The following is a 21,926-nucleotide window of genomic DNA, read 5'->3' on the forward strand; positions in this document are numbered from 1 at the left end:
TCGAATTTACGTTTTATATCGCTGCATCGAATAATTCCGGGAGGTTTCTTCAGGGAAATATGAATCAAGTTACTGCCAGTAATAGTTTCGTGTTTGTGTATAGCAGGAACGTGCATGATATATCAAATTTCAAACAATTTTGCGTTTTGATATTTAGGTTGTTTGCTAGTCTCGGCATTTGCATACCGGGGATTATTTTCTCGCTGAAGATGCATGCTGACAAAGTTATTTGTCAGCGGATGACGTTGGATGTTGTTAGGCTTCAAAATGATGCATCGCTCTTGTTGTTTCGTTGCCAGAAAAAATGCTGATTGTGCACAACTAGCTCATCAAACTTTACATAATCAAGGAGTTTATGATACACATTTTATTGAAGCTTTACACGGCAATAGGAAAACAAAGTTTAAAAACCGGCTTTACAGCTCATAATCGTAAAAAGAGTAAAGGTTTCGTAAAGGTCATAAACGGGCTAATAAAACCAAATCCGGTGATAATGCAATTTCGATTGGAGGGTGGAATTACAGTTTTTACGAGGCATCGCGTCAGAAAAATGTGTTCTTCCCCATTGGGCGGGAAACTGGAGCCAAGGAAATCGATTCGTGGAAAACGCCGCCAAAAGCGGCGGCTAAACCGCATTACTCCAGTTTAATGGATTGCAAAATTACGCAAACATAATATTTTCGAAGATAATGGACCGTGTACTTAACCCTCCGGGAAATTTGTTGTCGTAAAAGTGGCATTAGTTTGCCCTCGAATTTTATAAGAAAATGATACTTTGTTTTTGAATGAAAGTTAGTTAATCTTTCGGTGTTGGAAAGAATGTCAAAATTTATTTTTAATTTAGTTCATTGTCCATTTCCACCCATCTAAATGTTTTTCTCGACTATTTCTGTTCCTGGAGTGGTTCAAGAGTCACGTAGACCCTAGTCACGAGACCTTGAAAATATCAGATTTTCGGTTTTTAATAGCCGAAACGTTTCAATATCTTTTTAACCGTCAAAACTTTATTCATGAAGGTGTAAAGTACTGTTAGACTATTTTAAATTGATTTTGCTGTGTTTTAAAGTTTTCTGCAGCAAATTTTGACAGTTGACAGTCTAGACTACATTTCAAATAGACAAATTAACTTCAGAAACATGCAAGAAGAGGCGTAACGTAAATGATCACACTGTCGTTCTTTGGCAATGATGGATGTTGGTGTTTCATGATATTATTTCATTATGGGTTGGGATATTATGGCATAGTGTAAATGGGTTTTTTAAATGTGTAAATTTAATGAGTTGGTAATGTACATATTCGTTTTCAGTTAGCTTATTTCGAATGGCAAAAACTCTTAATAGACAAGAGAGAGACAATAAACAACATAGTTATAATAAATTTGTAAATGAAATGTTGTGTGTCTGTTATTTTGCTGAATAGTAAAAGGTATTCATATAATAAACTCGCGAGTGCTTTTGAGTTGTGTATTAATTTTAGTAATGTAATATACCCCGACCTATTTGCTTTACATTAATAAGCGTGTTAGTTAAAGGACTCGGTAATTAAGTCAAAAATAATTTCTGAATTAGCTTCAGACCCAATTTAATTATCTTCCATCGTTTTACACCTACGAGCTCCTCGTGTTTGAACGGCACGAAAACAAATTCATATTAACGTAATTAACCCGGCCTTTGGGACATTCAAAACTGATTCCATGGAGGTGCCCAAAACGAAAACAAAACCGAACCGCCGGCATTAACTTAACATAAAACGAGCGGCGTTAACAGTCATTGAAATACGGCGCGCAAACATCCTAATGAATTCCAAACAACGGCGCCAAAGGCGTCCGATTCACTCTTCTGTTATTTCATAAAGGGAAACGGTGCATTTTAATTGGATAAAGTAACCCAGGAAATCGATATGCGTTCCCACACAAACGCTTTTCTGGTGCTTGGACTTAATTAGTAGCTTTTTCGACAAAAAACTCACTGTAAAAGAGTGAAAAGTTGTCAAATTAGCACAATCAAAGTGGATAATGTTATGTTTAGTTCAAACCTAGTTAATTTCGTTTGTTTATTGAAAACACTCACAATATTGGACTTATCATCAATAATCACAGAGTTTTCGTGTAATGTTACTTAGAACTAGTTTTGTTGAACTGATTAAGTCTACTTTACCACCTGCGTTATTGTTATCTATTGAATATTAAAGAATGTTCATAATTTTATAGTTCCTGAAACTGCAAGCCCAAATAAGGGAAATAAAAATGTTTTAAATTCTATTGCAAAAAAGTCCAAAAGCCCTCATTTTTCCTAAAGAAACCACAGGCAGAAAATTACTTTCAGTGGGCTCTACCTCAGAGATTACGAATTAGGTCTAGCAAAACAATAGATTAAGAAAAAAAAACCATAAAACCCATTATATTTTATATTATTACTATTATTTATATTTTTTTGTTCTGGAATTTATATCTTAATTGTAGTCAAAAATTGCTATGATATTATCCTCTTCATCAAAGAAAATACCAAATATATTAGCGTTTTATATGATTAAAGCGCAACTAATGAAGCATTTTACTAAATAAACACTAAATGTGTTTATCGAGTAAATTAAAAGGAATAATTCACTCGTTTGGTCAATATTATAATAGGTAAATTAAAAAGTAATTAGGCCTCAATTTTGTGTACACAGATAATAAAACTGTGATAGAGGGACATGGTTAGAATTAAAGCGTGACAGTAATGAAGCTTTGTATTAGTGAACGCGTATAAAAGATTCAAAGTAGAAAACAGAAGGTCAATGTCTCATTTAAAGGGTAAATTAAATTGTACTAAAATTTCGTTTTATTAGAATAATAACATAAAAAAACAATCTTCAAATTATAGTAAATAGCAACAGAATACTCAAAATCGTTAATTTGGTTTAATATTTGTGTGTCACGTGATTACTTTAGTTTTCCAAGCGAGTTGTCACGTGATGTTTGACATCTGTCTGCAGGTTAGCACTTGTGCGAATAAACTGTCAAAATTTCGATAAAATCTTCTGTGACGTGACCCTTAAAATCCAGTTTTTTTAAATTTGATTTTGACCATGTTTGACTTTTCATAATACAAATTTACTCACTGAAGCTTTTAAAAAACGATCGAAATGTCAGGTGACAATGTTGCAAATCAAAAGTGAAAGTGTCTGAATCCAACATCTGTGAAATAATTTTCCCGAACAGCCATGTGATCCATAAATAAAAATCTTTTCAATTCTTAGAATACAAATTTGATTTAAAAAATGCAAAAACTCAATTCAAACTGCAAAATTATAAAATAGTTCGGAATTTTCAAAACAAAAAATAAGCGGTTTTTACCTATTAAAAAAATTATCGAGTCACGTGACCCTTAAAATCCGGATTTTGATGTTATTTTAAATTTTAAAGAAGTAACATGGACTGTAGAAATTATCAGTCACAAGACTATTGAAAATGAGATACACATATATTTACAAATTGCAAAAATATAATTAAGATTTTCCAATACAGTCACGTGACAATTGATACCCAATTTCGATTTTAAAACTGAAAGTGACACAATCGAAATTTGAACTGTTTCAATAATTATATGAAAAGGTTTGCAGAAAACTGTCACGTGATCTATTTTTATAAAATTTGCCCTTTCTGACTGGATCCGAATCCGGCGAACTGAGATTGGATATTGTAAAAAAGAAAATAATTTCTTTTTTTACAATTATTGCATGACCATCAAATTAAGACACTTTCTTTTTTACTCCTTATTTAGTTTTTTGTTCCTCTTCTTTGTTAACTATTTTTGTTTTGTATCTAGTTTTTCCTTCTTTATACTTTTTTCGGCTAAATATTGTTTCTTCCTCTGTGCTTAACTAACTTTATAACTAAATAAAATGCAATATACCGGGTGTTCCAAATTCGGTTGTAGGCTTGGTTATCTCCGAATCTATGAGTAATATACAGTTGGTGAAATGGAGTTCTGATTTTAAAGTATTCAAAAAAACTCGAAGGAAGTTATGACCTCAAGAAGTAGGAATACTGTTTCTTTGGAGCTGAAGGCAAATTGTAAGTGCTACAAGAAACCTAACTTGGAAAATGTTTAATTACAAAGCATCACATTTATTTTGAAGAAAATTCCTGTATAAAGGTTAAATACATAAATCTGAAAAAAGAACGAGAAAGATGAACTGTCTCTAAAAAAACCTAATTTGGAGAAAGTTTACCACTGAAATTTAGGTACTTAAAAACTAAAACACTTGGATACAAATATTTTGACATCTTTTGATCTTTTTGAAAGTTCTTTGGGATGTATTAACACATACGAGACTTTCAGTAACCTGGGATTGAAAATTACATTTAGGTTGTTCCGGAAAAGACTTTCCTAATCTAAAGCGCAATAAACCGGTTTGATTAATGAGGAAGTTCGGTGTAATTGTTTGGCGCTTCTAGGACGGAAATGTAGATGTTAATGGGTGCAATTCTCTTGAGCATTCGATGAGACAAAGGTTTAAAATAGTGGCATAGTGCGGTGGCAAGAAAGTACAGTAATTTTGCCACCGAGACACCTTCGTACCACGCTCCGTTACACGTAATTTAAATTAAACCGGGCCTCGAGATTGAAATAAATCATTTGGATGGGGAAGTGAGAATCACGCGTCCCGAATTAATACTTCAGTTCGAGTCTCGACTAAACCGTAATTAGCCTTTCGCATTCCTAAATAAAGTCACGTAAGGGGACGAAGAATATACTAGGAGCACCGGACAATAAAGCTCGAGAGATTGAATTTATCGCTTATACAGCATTAAGTTCGAGGGTCCGGGATATAATACTATAAGTTTCCTCTCTTTCTGAACCTGACGGGAAATAAGATTAAGAGTTTTTCTTGTGCAGACACCAGTTCAAATGCGGATAACCGTTGATGCAACAAATATTGCGGATGTTTAATTATATCACCGACTATTTGGCTAATCGATAAATATATTTGTGCGGCTCTTAACCCAATGCAGCTAAAGCGAAATGAAAAATGAGCTGTTGCATATTCGAACGATTTGCCTCTAAAGCCCCGTTGAAAGTCTATTAATTAACCGTATTTCGGGTTTAAATAATTCTATACTAAAGCCGCTCGTTTGCTATTTAGAGTAAATCTAATTCCCATTAATGAGTTTTTCAGCTAAATTAGCTCAGTTAACTTTGGCTTTCGATAGATGTTTTACATCACTTTTCACTTAACTCAGTCAGTTTCAGAAAAACTGATAAACCACCCAAAAATTAACTCTTCTTGAAGCAGTTTGGGTGACATGAATTTCCAAAAATATTTCTTGCTAGAGAAAGGAGTCCGTTTTCGCAAATACTCAAGTGGTTTTAGGGCTGGTGCTTCCATATCCAAGGGTGGATTTTGATGAAAATTTCCGTGCACACTCCCAAGGAACTTGGGACCCTCACGACAAAAATCACCCTTATCCTAAGCTAAGTTCGGGAGATTTTCAAAAATCCTCCTTGCTAGGGAAGAAAAAATTCACAAAAGAAAAGAATAGATCTAATTGGGAGTTGACGACAGCTTAATGTTTAACAGTATTAAACAACAACCAATTTTGATTTACATAAATAATTGATTACCAAACAAGTGCCACTAACGCAAATAAAATATATGGAATTAAATGCAGCTTGACAAATAATGTAGTAGTATACAGAGTGAGACAAAATGGTGATGCATACGTATGAGGATTTTGTTTATCTTTGAGATACAAGGTCGGTTAAATGGGGAAAGTTTCAGAGAATTGTATGACAATTTTATACTCGATTATCCTTACCAGTTTTCTAAAAAGTGAAATAATTATCAAACTCTGCTTTTCAAGTCAATGGCAGTTATGAAAATTAAGAGAACAAGACAAAACTGTTATTTTTACATTGAAAAGCCAATTTGCAAGGTCAAATTTTAAAATTGAGAACTAAAAGTGTCATAATCTGTCATTCTGTTTGTGAGAACTGTCACTCTTAGGCTAAAAGTGTCAAAATTTAAAGAAAAAACTGAAAAATTACAAACTAGACAAAACTGTCATTTTGAAATCAAAACTGTAATTTTCAAGGTAAAAATGTCACAATTCAGGTAACAAGTGACAAAAACAGTCATGCCACTTGTCAAAACTATCATTTTCGCACTGAAACTGTCAAAATTCACAGTAAAATTTGACCAAATGTAAATAAAAATACACGAAGAATGCGCAATGTAAAAATCTGTTATTTTACTTGTCAAAACTGTTATCTCGAGGTTGAAATTGTCAAAATTCATAGTGACAACTAGGAAAATTGACGGGCAAGACAAAACAGTTAAATGTCAAAACTCAGGTACCAAAGTGTCATAATCTGTCATTTCACTTGTTAAAACATGTCATTCTGCTGTCAAATGGGAGACTTTCAGGGTCACAAACTAAACTCCAGAACCCAATATTGAGGGACGTTTTACTGACTGAATTTTGCCTGATCTAACTGTACTCGATAAACATACTTTTTTGTCCGTTACCACCAAAACTATTCAATTTCCCCTCGTAAACGAGGCCTAGATCTAGAATTCCATTTACACTGTAATGTGCTTGCAATATAAACTACGGCATTTTCCTTTATTACATACCAGCAAGTTTATTTGCTCGTAGCGTGACGATTCTTCCGTGGTGCGACACATTTACAGCGACAAAGATATCCGAACACGTGAAATGTTTTGTATTTAACTAAAATAGCGCATTATACGTTATCACATTGGTGGGACGCTCGCTTTATTGGTCCGTGCTCATTATTTCGTATTTCTCGTCGCTATAAGCTCGTTACGGCTAACAAGAACGATCGACCTGGGCTTTTCAAATTCCAAATTTACGTTCCGTATCATAACTTTCCTCTGGCGGAAGTACAGATGTACGGTCGCAAGGAGTTCTTCGGAGTTTTTATTTGAACAAGCGCAGCGGGAGAATTTACCATTTCAAAGAGACTTAAATTTCGAACAGACTTAGTTTTGAACTCTATTTGCCTCTCTTTATATTCTCGTTCCACTCCCGCAATGAATACGTTACTGATTCTTCGGGATTGCTTATTTTTCCGGCTACGATTTCACAATTTGTCGTTTTGCACAATTCGAGAGGATACGACACACCGTTCTTGAAACCAGGTAAAGTTTAGCAAAATTACTCTTTAAGATTATAGTCTGGCTTATAGCTAAGCCAATTCATCTAAATTAAACGACACTCCGGCGAACGATAAATTCCACTTAATTGTACAGCGAAACAACAAGATCCATATTTCGCTAGACAATCGTCGTTGACTGTAAACTTTGGACAGATACGAATTTCAATCGTGCGTTTGAATACCAATCAATTTGCAGACGTTAGACGTAATATATTCGACGAGCATTATTGACTATCCGAAGATTTATTGTCGTTGTCTAAGGAAACAATAATTCAGAGACAAAACCGAGAGACGCTAGCAAACGATCGTTTGTTTTTATTGGTTGTTAGACGTAACAAGGAGACGGTTTTGATATTTTGTGATATCAGAATTAGAAGGACACTGATCTATGGCTTATCTGTTTTTTTTTGACCAATTTTTTTGTTGTAACGTGAATGTTTTATATGTCTGGGCGAGTTTGAGTTGTAAATTCATGTTGCAAAACTTAAACCCTTTCAAAATTGATTTAGATTGCTTAGCGAGATATCACGTGGAAAAAACTGCAGATAAATAAAAAATTCTTCAGCTGGCCTTTCAATTTTACTTGCTACATCTAAATCTAGCAGTTTTGACATTGAAAAGCCTAAATCTGAATGTTGGATGTTAAAACTAGATCAGTTATTAGAGTTGTAATACAAATCCAATGTTGCCACTGATATTATATTTATTCTAGTAAATGTGTCAACGCTAGAAAGACGAATTAGTATATTTTACTTATTTATACAAAAATTGTAATTTATTTTATTTTTTGTGGTACAATCAGTTCAATGTCTTTTGTAGACGAGCATTTAGAGCAAACATGCCTTCTTTCACTCTTCGACAGAATCAAATTTCCTACACTTTTCATCAACTTTCTGATTTTTTTTTGGCAAGCACTTTATTTAGCAAAAAAATTTTGTAATCATTTTTTGAAGATGAACTTCTTTGTACACTTTTAGTAGACAATCATTTAGAGCAAAATTGCCTCTTTTCATCCAAAATTTAACTCTATTAGTTATTCTGACTTCTTGCCAGAACTTGTTCTCATTTTACTCCCTAGAAACACCCACGAAATATATCAATGTTATTTCCAGTCACCCTGTATACGAGACTTTTTTGTTGATAGTTAACAAACAATACAATTTTGTTAAAAATGCTGTGTTTGTTGTTTTTTGTTACTCAAAAATTAGTGCAATATTTATGTAGACAAAAAAACTGCACTTTTCAAATCAAAAAAGTTTCCATTCCAACTTATTAAAGGATACCGATTTTATAATTCATTGCAAACTAAAAATACAGAAGAAAACCCATCTTCTTCCGTATTATCAAAACTACGTAATGTCAGAATAACCGGATGTGTGCATGTTTTAAAGTAAAAACAAATTTTACCTGAAAGTTGTGAGGTAATTTCAAGTTGTGACATTCTAAAGATAACATCGTGAGTTTTCTCTAGAGTTTAAGAAAATTAAGATTGAATTGAGTGAGAGGACTGAGTTTCGCATTTGGCGTATACCCAAAGGATTAAATACTCATCAAAATATCCTCCTTAAATAATAAGGACTGAACCGTAATACTTTCCGGTTATAAAAATACACAGTAATGAAAATTTTAAAGATCCTGAAGTCCTTTACGCATCAAAAGCCACTCTTCGAATACATATTTAAGCTCATATAATCCCGTAGGTGCTAAAGTGGCAGCAAATTTCCAGAGTTATAGCTCCATATTGTTTAATCATCCAGAATGATATATGACGTTGGGGGATCGGTTTATGCAGTTACTTTCGGCATGAAGGTTTAATTTCCGATTTGTGGTTGCAGATAGTTCGACGTGGTAGAGGCGGGTCTTTTCCATGTAGACGGGGCTGAATTTTTAATGTCTTAATCAAAATTTACGATAATTGAAACGGGAAGTGGTGAACGCCTTTACGGGGACCAACTTATATTGCATGTACTCCTGAACGCTGAATGCGAGTAGTTGCACAAGTTTAATCAATAACAATCCAAACTTTGTGCATTAAACCGCTACTACATGTTTTGCCGGAAAGTGCATATTCGGCCCTTCAAAGTCTATAATGCACGACAAAGCTACGCATCAATGTTGCTCGCTCAATTAACTCTCAACATAACCGAGTTTATAATTGAGTGGTTCAACTTGTTTTGATTACTAATTTTTCCTTCTATTATCTGGTTTATTTTAGATTTGTGTTGATTTTTGAAACACTTTTTCTATTATTAAACCCATATAAAATAACTATACTTGCTGTATATTAAAGTAACTCTCATTGTAGATTTTACGTTATGGTAATTTTTACATTCAATGTCGGTTTTGCTCTAAGTTAGTTTATTCAAATTAATTAAAATCAACACACACACGGTTATTGTACGTTTACTGGAGTTGATTTAGTATTTATAATTCGCAGCTTTGCATATTGGTTATTGCTTGTTTTAATTCATAATTTCGACCAGCAAACCGATTTAATCATAGAAGGAATATGATGGAACGAAGAATATGTTTCAGTAATGGAATATTTTGTAGTAATTCTTTGTAGAAACTTTCTGTTGGTTAATAACTCTTTAAAGTGCTTTTAAAAATCCTTTTTAATATAGTTTTTTTTTATTTGAGACCATATTTGAGATTTGGCGACGTTTTACGTGGAAAATCATAATTTTTTTATGGGACACCCTATACAGGGTGGTCCAGTTTTAAATATCAGTAATTCACCAATCCATAGCCAGCATTAAAAAATAAGTTGACATTCATTATGTCATTTTCCTGAAATATGTTTCCTAAGGAAAATACAGTCCTTCAAATTTCTGTTTAAAAAATTGGTTTTTTGTCATAACTGTCAGACCGTTGGAGCAATATTGATCAAATTTGGAACAAGCACTTTATTACACGTTATTACGGTCAAAGACCCAAAACTAACCCAACCCAACTTAAAAATTGTCTTGGAAACGGAAAATTCACGTAAGAAGTTTAAAAAATATTATTGTAGCCAGTTTTCATAGTTTCCAGACAAACTGAAAGACTTTAGTTTTGAAAATTGACTTTGAAAAGATAAAAATTTCAGCAGCTTAAAAACTGTGTTTGTAACCAGTTTTCATGCAAATCGAGAGACTTTAATACTGAAAATTGACTTGTAAACATAAAAACGACTTTTTCAAGAATTTGTTACAACAAATTCATACATTTAAACCTTAAAAATTGACTTGAACCCCAAAATGTGACTGAACTAATGAAAAGTGACATCAGAGGCTTAAAATTTGCATTTGAAGTAAGTTTTCATAATTTGAAGGCAAATTTCAATATTTTAGTCTTGAAAATAGTCTTAGATGCAGGACATTAACATTAGATTCATGAAAATTGTCTTGAAAACAAACTTTTCGTGCTTTTTACTTTGCTTTTCATTTTCTTCGAATTCTAGACTATTTTTAGTGCTTCAAAACTGCTTTCAGCTTGGAAAATCGAGTTTCAAGACTCTCTTCACCAAGTTATTGACATAGCAAACTTAAAAAACAATTTTTACATTCTTCATGGACTTAAAATGGCATTCCAAGTTTTGTCACTATTAAATCGACTTCTAGACACCTCAGAGCTAAAAATTCGGGTATTTCTTAATAAATTAGACGGTTTTTAGTGTTTTAAGGCTGTTTTCAGTGCCTCAAATCGAGTTTCAAGACTATCTTTACAAAGTTTTTGACTTATCAGGCCTAAAAGCCAGTGTGTCCACTGACCATAGTCTTGTAATGTTATTTCAAGCTTCTTCACTATTAAATTGACTTCTACACTCATAGGTGCAATAAATTGTAGCATCTCTAAGAAATTCAGACTGTTTTTAGTGCTTTTTAAGACTGAAAAATCGAGTTTAAGACTATTTTCAAAAGTCAAGTTTCTTCAGTAATAAAAGTAAAAAATTTTGGTACCAAATGCTACAATAATAGTCTTGAGAACTAATTTTTAGAAATAAAATAGTCCGAAAATTGAAAATTGAGTTGTACACCAATTAAAGTCTTGAAAATATACTTTTGGACTCTCTTTAGTCCTAGTAAAGTCAGTTCTAGCATTAAAAGTCAACTTTTATATTATTTTTAGTAGTAATAAATGAGTTTCATGCACAATACAATCTTTGTCTTGATTTCCGGACTTTTTTTAGTTCTTGAATGCCAGTTTCAGACACTCAACCAGGATGGCAGTCTGAGAAAGCGAATCATAAGACCATTCCTAGTAGTAAAAAAGTTTTTAGACTATTCAGTACAAATTTGGACTTTCACAAGTCTTGAATGTTCAGTTTTAAACTATAAAACGATTTTTTAAATTGAAATTTGGAGGACTGTATCTTCCTTAGGAAACGTTTTTCAGAAAAATGACACAAAACAAGTCAACTTATTTTTTGATTGGCTATCAAATGGTGAATTATTGACACTTAAAACTGGACCACCCTGTATATTAGTCGTTATTTTGTGGCCTTTTAAAATACTACTATCAAAAAACTTATGTTAATAAAACACAAAAATAAATTTGCAAATCCAAATTTTGCTAATGATTTTTTAAATACAAAGTGAACCTCACTGATATCACGACAAAATTATGAGTCTCAGCATGAAAAAATTGCTTAAAATGAAAAAAAATATATTGAAATTCACCTCAAATCTGACGAGTGCAGTTTTTTTAAAAACATATTTTTCTCTCAGATAATTTTCACTTTTAGAACACTGATAAAGTTATACATTATTATTTTTAATCCATAAAAAACATAAATTTATAAAAAATTTACTTACAACTTCTTAAAGTAACAACAAATTTTTACTGAAAATGAAATACCTTTAAAAAATGTAAACTTTTCTTCGTGGTAAACCATCTTTGCATAATTTAGTAAATGATGAAACCCCAGAAACTCGATTCGTTGGCATAGAGCAGTCTTTAATTAAATTTCCCAGTTTACGAGAAACTTCATTGTGTTGGATTTATACTCGGATATAGTTCAAACTAGAGTAATTGACAATAAGCGTCTCTTAAGTCTGAATAGTTGATTTTGTTGTAGGCAAGATGTTCCTGAAATTTAGCAATTTGTCAATCACTTTGTATTGATGTATATGTTTATCACAACACTCAATCAGCGTCATATTATGTGTTGATGAGTTGAATTATTCCATCAAATTTACTCATGAAAATTTTGAAGGAAGTTTTGACAAATGCACAATTTGGGCTCCACTAACCATCATAATTACACTATAACTTCTACTGTGATTTATTTGGCGTAGAGTAATAATCAGAAACAACTTTCATGGCAAACTACCCTAAACAGCCAAATTAACAAGTTCGAATTGTACAACCATGTGTCGGCTTTTTATTCGAAAATCCGCACCCACTTCGCTAAGCATTAAAGTTCTCAAACCGCGCAAACAGTTTTAGCCAGGCAATTTAAAGTTTTGATCTGTGTTTCGGAGTGCGGCTCCATTATAACCTGGGAATTATTAATTTCCATAAATATCAACTGAACGCTTATACGAAACTGCTTGATTATTATTTTCTGCTCGAAACCAGCATTGAAAAGTTAATTGAGTTATGAAACTCGCAGTCTAGATTTCCTTAAATAACTGTTTATAACGCACATTTCTAATAGTTATCTGTTTAAGTATATTGTACAAGAAAAAATATGAGTGAGTGTAAAATTTACATTTGACATACCCTTATACCATTTGTCAGTGGCATAAACCACAGTATGCTAGTTATCCGGAAACATTTTTGCTTTAAAAACAGAATACTAGTAATTGCAATTACCATAATACGTTATTCTTCATTTATCTCCAGAAACATTTATGAAAGTAAAAAAAAAACATGCATAATATTTGTTTTGTAACTGGTTACATAACTATTTGTAACTGTTAAAATAACGTTAGATGAGCTGGGAAAGAATTCCGAAAATTTCGATCTAATCCCTGTGGATGTACAGTTTAAAATTTACGAGTACATCGCAATACGAAATTCGATCCCATTCATTATTACTTAGAACAATAAATGGATTTAGCGATACGTCTGGTGTATTTATTGCTTTAATTTAGGCGGAATCGGCCTTAGTCTTCCCGTCTTGGAGATGTGGGGAAAAATTGCCGGAATTTATCTTGTCTCTCCCATTTTCGATTCCGCCAGCCTGTTCATAATGCGTTTGACAGGCTTCGAAAGTTTCTAACTTTGCACCTGTTTAGGAAAATATTTTTGATAATAGATAACCCGTAAACATGCCCGAAAGATTAACAACGGTGCCGTGGCAGAATAAACGCAATTATTCACTGTTGCAGCCTTCCTCGAAGATGCTTCCTCTTAAATAATCGAATTTATCTACACTCCTGAAACTGTGAATTATCCGTTTCATATCTGAGCGGACGTTGATGTATCGTTCGTTCGCGAAATAAATTTTATATTTCGCTAAATTAAGCTGCCGTTCTATCTATCCCGGATTTTATTAATAGCTTTAATTTATTTTGTATATATAATAACACTTTAATGGCAAATGCTAAATAGGTTATTGTCGGAATTTCAATTGGAAAGATAATTCAATACAATTCCTGTTTAAAGTTCACGGGAAGAATTTGATTTAGTTACGTTTTGAAAATTTATTATAAGCATTTAGATTAATATTCAACATTATAAATATTAATTTTAAACAGAGTTTAAGCAAGTCTGATAAATTTCTATTAGTAGTATCATGAATGTTTTTAGTAAAAGTAAAGCAGTTTTAAGCAGCTTTTGTGAGTGCATTATCGTGACAAGATAAATAAGACAGTTTAATAGCTTCCAATAGAATTATCAAATCACAAGATTACAATATCTTGTGACATTACAACATACTAAACATTGTGTCTTTTTTGTTTTTTCTACACTTCAAATTTTTTAAAACGTAAAGGTAATAATCACAAGTTAGTTTAAATTAAATTGGTCCGCTCATTTGTAAATATAATTTTATAATGACTGCTTTTGAGCATAGTTCGTTAAATGTTTTCTCTAGGGTCCGTCCCAAAATCCACCTGCCTAAACTATTTAGCAATCTGAATTAGACTGTAGAATTTTAGATCCCCGTTGAAAACGTTGATCTTTAATTCATGACCTAACAACTTTGATAAAGCGACACCAACTATTTTTGATAGCAGCCGTGGTAATTAAGCCAATTATGAAAGTCCCAACTGAGCTCGGACAAAGAAATTCGCTTTTCGTGATTAGTGTAAAATCGGATTTTCGCTCCTTTTATCCGCACGAATTATTCACAACGGAAAGTCCGGCAATCAATTAAGGGCAGGGTCAGTTTGATTGGATTGGTTTATTATTAAAGCCATCCAGTTATCCAACTTGATTTTCAATTTTTTGTTAGAAACAAAAAGGACTTTTAGATAAATATAGATTGCAACAAACATCTCAATTATCACAGCGATGAGGGTCACGAGTTGTCTAAGTTTTCCAGGTTTTTTTTAAATTTAGCTGCATAAAATTAAAGACGATACATTTAAGACAAAAATTAAGACTTTAGCACTATAATTTTATTTTTAGATGCCTTTGCTATGTGAGGTTTTAAAATCAGGTTAATCATGGACGTACAGCCATTTTTTGCTGCAGTGATTCAAACTTTGCTAAAAATCAGTTTTAATTAATTATATAAAAGCTGTAATTAAATATCAGATTTTGGAGCAATAGTGTTTCAGGTCCTTAACCCAAATCTAATATTTTTTTGATAGTTCTAATCCACAGGCTTAGAGAGGCACAAGAAATTATGTTTTTAAGACGTTTTTGTTTCTTTTTTTCTAGTGGAGAAATGGAATTTTCCCGTCAAAACACTCTACATTCAAGTCATGTAATTTGATCATGATCATGTCATTTAATTTGATATTTGAGTGTCGTCAAATTAAAATTGAGAAAGCTATAAACGGACAAAAGACACTTCAAGACCTTTAGAACTGGGTATAAAGTACATTTATCATTTATATACCTTTATCAGAATGATTTTGATATTTTATTTGTCGGGTGGTTGGTTATTTAAGTGAATTAAAACCCCCAAAGCAGAAAAAACATTGCATTTGGTTAAGTCCTATTATACTATTAAAGAATGTTAAGGTTTTAGTTTATTCCGAGTGATCAGAGTTGTATAACTTGCTGCTGTGCTACTTTAGATTGTAACAGGCCAGCTGACATTTATGAAAAGTAATAAAATGGTTAACACATTTTTATGTCAAAAGTCTAATCAAATACTGGAACTAATAGTGCATCCGTCAAAACTTTCTTAAGTTATTTCGTATTTAGTTCCTGGAAAACACGTTTCTGATTGTCATATTTATTAATATAATTTCCTAGTGTTCTGAGATGAAAACCTAGAAATACAAGGTTAAACTTCCGAACAAACTTTAATAAGTATAGTTTTGAAATTTGTCGCTACGTACAAGTTCAATATTGTTGGGTGTAGCTTTAAAATGTGGTTCTAAAGCAACTAGACTCAGACTAAATCCAATGCGAAAATCACCCCTTCAGCCGCAACTGAGTCGTTGTTTACATCTGCTTATTATCATTCCCTTTTTCAGGAACAACGACTGGGGCCACGTTGAGCACTCAAGCCCTAGTTGGGGAAAAAGCATTTCTCCCTTGCGACCTGACCCCGTCAACTCCGAACGACAGCGAAGTGTTAGTTGTTTGGTACAAGGACGAGCACACACCAATATTCAGGTAAGTGGGACACTTGGGAGAGTTTAACTTTACAGGGTCGTAGTCGTTTTCTTTTTCTTGAAACTCTCTACTTGTACTAAAACGACTTAAAACAAATATTAATCCAGCGTCTCGGGAGATAAGAAGGTGAATCTCCATATTCCCGCTATCACTATAAACTGAGAATCCTCGGGAATTATTTTCTCTGTGGATATTGAAACCGGCTCGATTTCGAATCTATTATTACAGATCGTCCATTATGCAACGACAATGCTTCCAGGAGAGCGAATATTTCGATGCTGATCCAGGAAATCCTGGTGCATTTCTCGTCTGAGACGAATTTCGCACTGCTGAAAGGAGAGTGAACTTTTGCAGAGATTTTGGAGCAACTCAAGTCGTAATCAAGTTTATATAAATGAATGGTTTGATTAAAAAGGTCGGTAGAACGGAAAGGGAGAAACGAACTTCATAAAACACCTAAGGTAGTAACGAATGTTATCTCGGGATTATCCCACAGCGAATCATCGAAGGATTAAGATGGAGATTAAAAGCAATCTTTATTAAAGCAAAGTTTCGCGGGGCTTTATCGCTTTCATTTATCTTGTTTAATTCCATTTACGGTTTTGTTATCGGCCTCATTTTGGGCTAAACCACCTAAAGCTCAATTCTCGACTGAAATAAATATTTTTTATGGACACCAATACAAGAAGATTGTTTCAGCTTTTGGAAAAAAAAATAACAGTGATTTGTAAGTCCACATGGGAAGTATTTGCGTAAATCACAGCTCTGTTTGTAGTTCGTGATGACTTTTTAAGGTCAAATATGACGTTTTTGGTTCACGTGAGTATTGTTGACAAGTTTCAATTTAACTTTACAGTATTGTCAGCTGCGAGTTTAAATTGTCACGATCACGTAATCTGCTTTGGCAATACAGCTTTTCCAACTATAAATTTAAGATGACATTTTTCGGGTCACGTGACTGATGTTGACCAGTTTTAACTTAACTTTACATAGTTGCCAGCTGCGAACTTAAATTGTCACCATCACATGACGAGCTTTTACAATTTTAGCTTTTCCAACTGTTTAAATGTAATTTACAGACTTTTCACGGTTAAAGATGACATTTTTCGGGTCACGTGACTGTTGTTGATCAGTTTTAACTTAACTTTACATAGTTGCCAGCTGCGAACTTAAATTGTCACCATCACATGACGAGCTTTTACAATTTTAGCTTTTCCAACTGTTTAAATGTAATTTACAGACTTTTCACGGTTAAAGATGACATTTTCCGGGTCAGGTGACTGATGTTGACCAGTTTTAACTTAACTTTACATAGTTGCCAGCTGCGAACTTAAATTGTCACCATCACATGACGAGCTTTTACAATTTTAGCTTTTCCAACTGTTTAAATGTAATTTACAGACTTTTCACGGTTAAAGATGACATTTTTCGGGTCACGTGACTGTTGTTGATCAGTTTTAACTTAACTTTACAGTGTTGCCTGCTGCGAATTTAAATTGTCACCATCACATGACGAGCTTTTACAATTTTAGCTTTTCCAACTGTTTAAATGTAATTTACAGACTTTTCACGGTTAAAGATGACATTTTCCGGGTCAGGTGACTGATGTTGACCAGTTTTAACTTAACTTTACATAGTTGCCAGCTGCGAACTTAAATTGTCAAGATCACGGGACGTGCTTTTACAATTTTAGCTTTTTCAACTTTTTAAATGTAATTTACAGAACTTTTCAGTTTAAAAATTACATTTTCCTGGTCACGTGTCTGTTGTTGACAAAAAATGTGTTGATACAGTTGTTAAGTTCCACTTAACTTTACAGTGTTGCCGGCTGCGAATTTATATTGTCACTATTACGTGACGTGCATTTGAAAGTTGTTTTTTTTACCAACTACCAACAACTCAAAAATGAACGCAAATTCTGCACATATAGAATAGCATTATACATGTCATTTCATTTATTTGATAATTTGCACTAGGGCTGCATCACAAAAATTTTTTCGACAAATTGGCAACATAGCATTTAGTTGGATGTTTTTCGTTTGTCTTTTTCAAAAGGTTTACTTCAGAGAGTCTCACAGGACAAACTCCAATTTTTAGCTATAATCAAGTTGAATTTTGTTTGAAAAAAAATAGAAATTTCTTGTTCGTTCCCTCCTTAAGCATGTAAACCCACCACACAAACCGATAACACAACACATAAGCGGCAAAAAGGGCAAAATTGATATTCCAAATGTCACACGCACAGAACGTATTCAATTTCCAGTCATGGCAGTTCCATTAATCATAAATGTAAACTTTCGGCGAAAAGATCGTTCCGAAATACGGCTATTCTTAAATCACTGTTTAGTAGTTGGAAGTTCGGCTTGAACTTTGTCGGGACGGAGTTTAAAATGTATTTACCCTTGGAGGTTTGACGGAAATTTGAAATTAAATAGTACAGCGCTTCAAATTTTGCTTTATTAGATTGAAATCATCCAGACCCTAAAATGTTGTTGTTCCACACACGTCGTACGTTATAATATGTGGTTACGGGGTAAAAGTTCGGTGATTTATGTTGATTTTTAAGGGTGGTTCGAGCGTTTTAGCTATTAATCATATTTAAACGAAAAAGTTTTCGAAAGGACGTCGCTACAATACTGTGAAATGTTCAGCAACTGAAACTTCCAACCGAGTTCGAATTGAAGCTAAATAATGTTTAAGTGGAGAAATTTGAATTCGACTTAAGCCGAAAAACTCTACTTTCGGAACGGCTTATCGGAGTTTAAGAAAACGCTCTCTGGCAAAATCTCCAAGTCAATTTCTCAACACAGGTCTAACGGAAACAACTTTTATACTTGAAATGGATTACATTTACTCAACAAAAAGTTTCAGTTTGAAATATTGGACCCTTACAATTACGAGTATGTTTCCTTTTATTGGGAGTTTCAAGTTGGAAAAGTGGGTTTGTAGTAACGAAGTGAATGTAAACATCATGAGCAAGGTATTGGATTAGTGCAGAATTAGCGTAAATCACAGTACTGTTTATAGTTTGCGATTGGTAAAATAATTTTTGCCATTCACAAACTATCCACTATGCTAGGATAGATTTACGCAAATATTTAAAACTAGGATAATCGGGATTACAGTACATACATCAATGGTTATGGTATATTACTGAAATGACTGACCTCAAATTGCTTGGCCAAAAATAAGGCGATTGAAACATTTTGCAACTTTAACTATGTATTTAAACCTCCGTTACTAAGCACTTTGTCTAAAAACCAAATTTTCTAACTTGGAAATTGTTGACTTAGCATAAAAATGTTAGTTAACATTCCTAAGTCTTCATTTGGCAAAAAGGGATCGGACAACACATCCCCGTACAAAATTAATCTACCGGCCAGCCAACATCTCTTTTTAATGGTCAACGCAACCCCCGAACATCCCCCAGAGGATTAGGCTTGTCCTCCGCCTTCGTCCTGTAATCCTGGAAGACAGATCTGACGGCGCCGCAATCTATTATCAAGCCTAATGAATTACTCGCCGAATGATCTCGCGGTAATTTACTTGTCGAGAACGTGCCCTCAATTAAGCGGTAATTGAAAAATGTGCGTTTACTTTTATTAAATGAAATTTTTCCAGCTCGGACATCCCATTTGTTCCTGAAGAATCCTGAACGGTTAATTTGAAAAGCTTCTCAGGAATTCCAACTTTAGCTTTATTCACTTTCAGCTATTTGTAGTCTGCCCTAAGTTTTCTTAAGCAAAATGTGTGAATGATGATTAATAAATATTAGTAAATTATGGTAAATAGGCCAAGTTTAAGCAAAAAAGAACTTAAGTAAACTAGTTTCACAGACACGTAGTGCGTAAAAGTAATCGCATCATAATATCAAAATATCTGTGATCCTGAAAACTGTGGAAACCTTGTCCAACTTCCGAATAAATTTTGACAACTGTCATGCATCAATTTTCTTAAACATTTGTGCCTAAACATTAAACATACCTGAAATCTGTTAAATCCATTTTGACATATTCTAGATGGACAAATTTTATACTGTAATATAAAATATCCTCCACGATGTTATATTACATCTATTGTCTTTGTACTATTTTTTTACCATAAATTATACCAGAATTGTCAAACTACAATGTAGATCGATTAAATCAATTTTCTTTCAACAGAAAAATCAAATTTTAGTGTTATACAGGCTGAGTTTCCTTGTTTAGTAAAGGGACTCATGAGCGTTTTTAAAAAACGACTAAACTGTTTTTGAATTGTTCTTCTAAAACTGCATTTATTTCCCCATTCAAGGGATTTTGTTAGCTTAGTGTCGGAAATCCCCTCACTAAACATCAAAAAAAAATCACCCTGTAGATTTACGAACTAGAAATCTCCTAAAATCAACGATAAGTTTGGTTTCAGTAAAATGTTGTGTGTTGTGGTTATTCGGAAGTTACAATTATTCCTTCTTATTCTAAAATACGTTTAATTATTGTTAATTTCTTTGACATCCATCTTCCAATTAGAATTCTATCTTACTGGTAAGTATAAAAATGCTCATGTTACACTAGTAATATAAATAACTATTTTAAAACATCATTAGAAAACAACAAACAAAATTTTAGTTATAGAGCACTAGTACGACAACTACAAGAAAACAAGAAAATTTCCTTCCTGCAACGAGTACAAAAAAAAAATCCCTTGGCAATATACGTATAGTGCATCTAACATTTAATATAAATGCAAATCGCAAAAGCTCGTCTATAATAATAAAAGGGGTATCTCGAGCCGTTACGAGACACTATTATTGTATCTTGGAATTTTAATAAAATAACCGGCAACGCTGTGTATGGCCCTTAAGTTCGGCTTAATTCTGCATTTAGGGCACATTGCCTTACGAATGTTTAGGATTTGCATAAGTATTTTTAATGTAATTTTATAAAAAATATTATTTCTAGCTAGTTAATTTTAGGGTAAGTGAGTTGCATAGGTAATTCGTTTCCAATTAAGTTAATTATCGTTCAGTGTTAACGGCAATTTACTTGCAATCAAAGTCTCAAACTTGTCATCTGCAAAACTTACAAGTTTCGCTCCCGACCGGTAGTAAAAGTTGGTCGTGATCGATTCAGTAGCTAATTCCCGACTTTGGCAAATTATTCAGAACTAATCCTGATTAAAAGCAATCTTTATTACGAGGGATTCCGCTCGCGTTCATTTGTCTTGTTTCATTTTAATAACGTTCTGAAAGACTTGAGTCGTCGTCTGTCGAGATTATAAATAGAAGTTTGATTTCCTGCCGAGTAAACTTTATACTCTAGCCCCCCCGAGAAGTTGGGTAATAATTTATTACTTGCCCTGTCTGCCTGTGCAACTTCCTTGCAGATATGCAAATTCGTCTTGCAGGAAAGAGAACGCAGATGTTTTTCGTTATTTCTCTTCGGTGACTTCGAAAAATTTTTCTTTTAAATAAAATTCTGAAAGTTAAATTGTGTTTAATCTATCATTTTCAAAATAATCCATGTGACCTAAAGGTAATGATATTGGATCATAATAACGGTGTCATCAGTGACATCTTTCTGCTGATGTAAATGTAGTCATTTCAGCTATAAGTTCAATATAGCAGTCAAATTATGCAAACAGCATAACAGTTGAATATAGATTGTGATTTTGAGAAGCTTTCTAGAAGGTAAAGTTGCGCCTTGCTTGACTTAGTTTATTCTGTGATACGAATGCTAAATCTCGCTATTTATGATTTTCAACTAGACGAATTTTCTAACGTTAACGTTAACGAATAACAAAATTTTGTCACTCTGTATCTCAAAATGACCGTATTTGACAAAATTTTTTTATATGTCAAACTTATCTGAAATAGTTACTTACCTAACAAGTGCGGAAAGTGGTATTTGGACGAGACTGAGTTTTACAAGAATTTGGAAAACATTTTTCTTGTGGCGTAGAATATAGGTACAAAAAAAACATTGTAAACCGTATAACATCCACCGCTGTTTTACGTAAAATCAGTGGTTTTTGATCATAAAATGCCATTTTCTTCAA

At 33.2% G+C, this 21,926-nt stretch overlaps 2 protein-coding genes across 5 annotated transcripts in view; one reads left to right on the forward strand and one right to left on the reverse strand.

Annotated features, from left to right (window-relative positions):
- The window catches only part of side-VI (sidestep VI transmembrane protein), a 190,972-nt gene that overhangs the window by 125,039 nt on the left and 44,007 nt on the right, over positions 1 to 21,926 (forward strand). For all 4 annotated transcript variants that reach the window (XM_081973464.1, XM_081973461.1, XM_081973462.1 and 1 more), the window contains one exon: positions 15,749 to 15,890. In XM_081973464.1, coding sequence (XP_081829590.1) covers positions 15,749 to 15,890 — 142 coding nt within the window. The remainder of the gene's footprint in view (positions 1 to 15,748; positions 15,891 to 21,926) is intronic.
- LOC145724966 (uncharacterized) overlaps positions 1 to 21,926 on the reverse strand; it is a 55,189-nt gene that overhangs the window by 16,461 nt on the left and 16,802 nt on the right. The gene's annotated exons all lie outside the window — the stretch shown is intronic.

Source organism: Ips typographus, linkage group LG2 (assembly GCF_016097725.1).
Source record: "Ips typographus isolate SLU linkage group LG2, UJ_Ityp_2.0, whole genome shotgun sequence".
In the NCBI taxonomy this organism is placed as follows: Eukaryota; Metazoa; Arthropoda; class Insecta; order Coleoptera; family Curculionidae; genus Ips; species Ips typographus.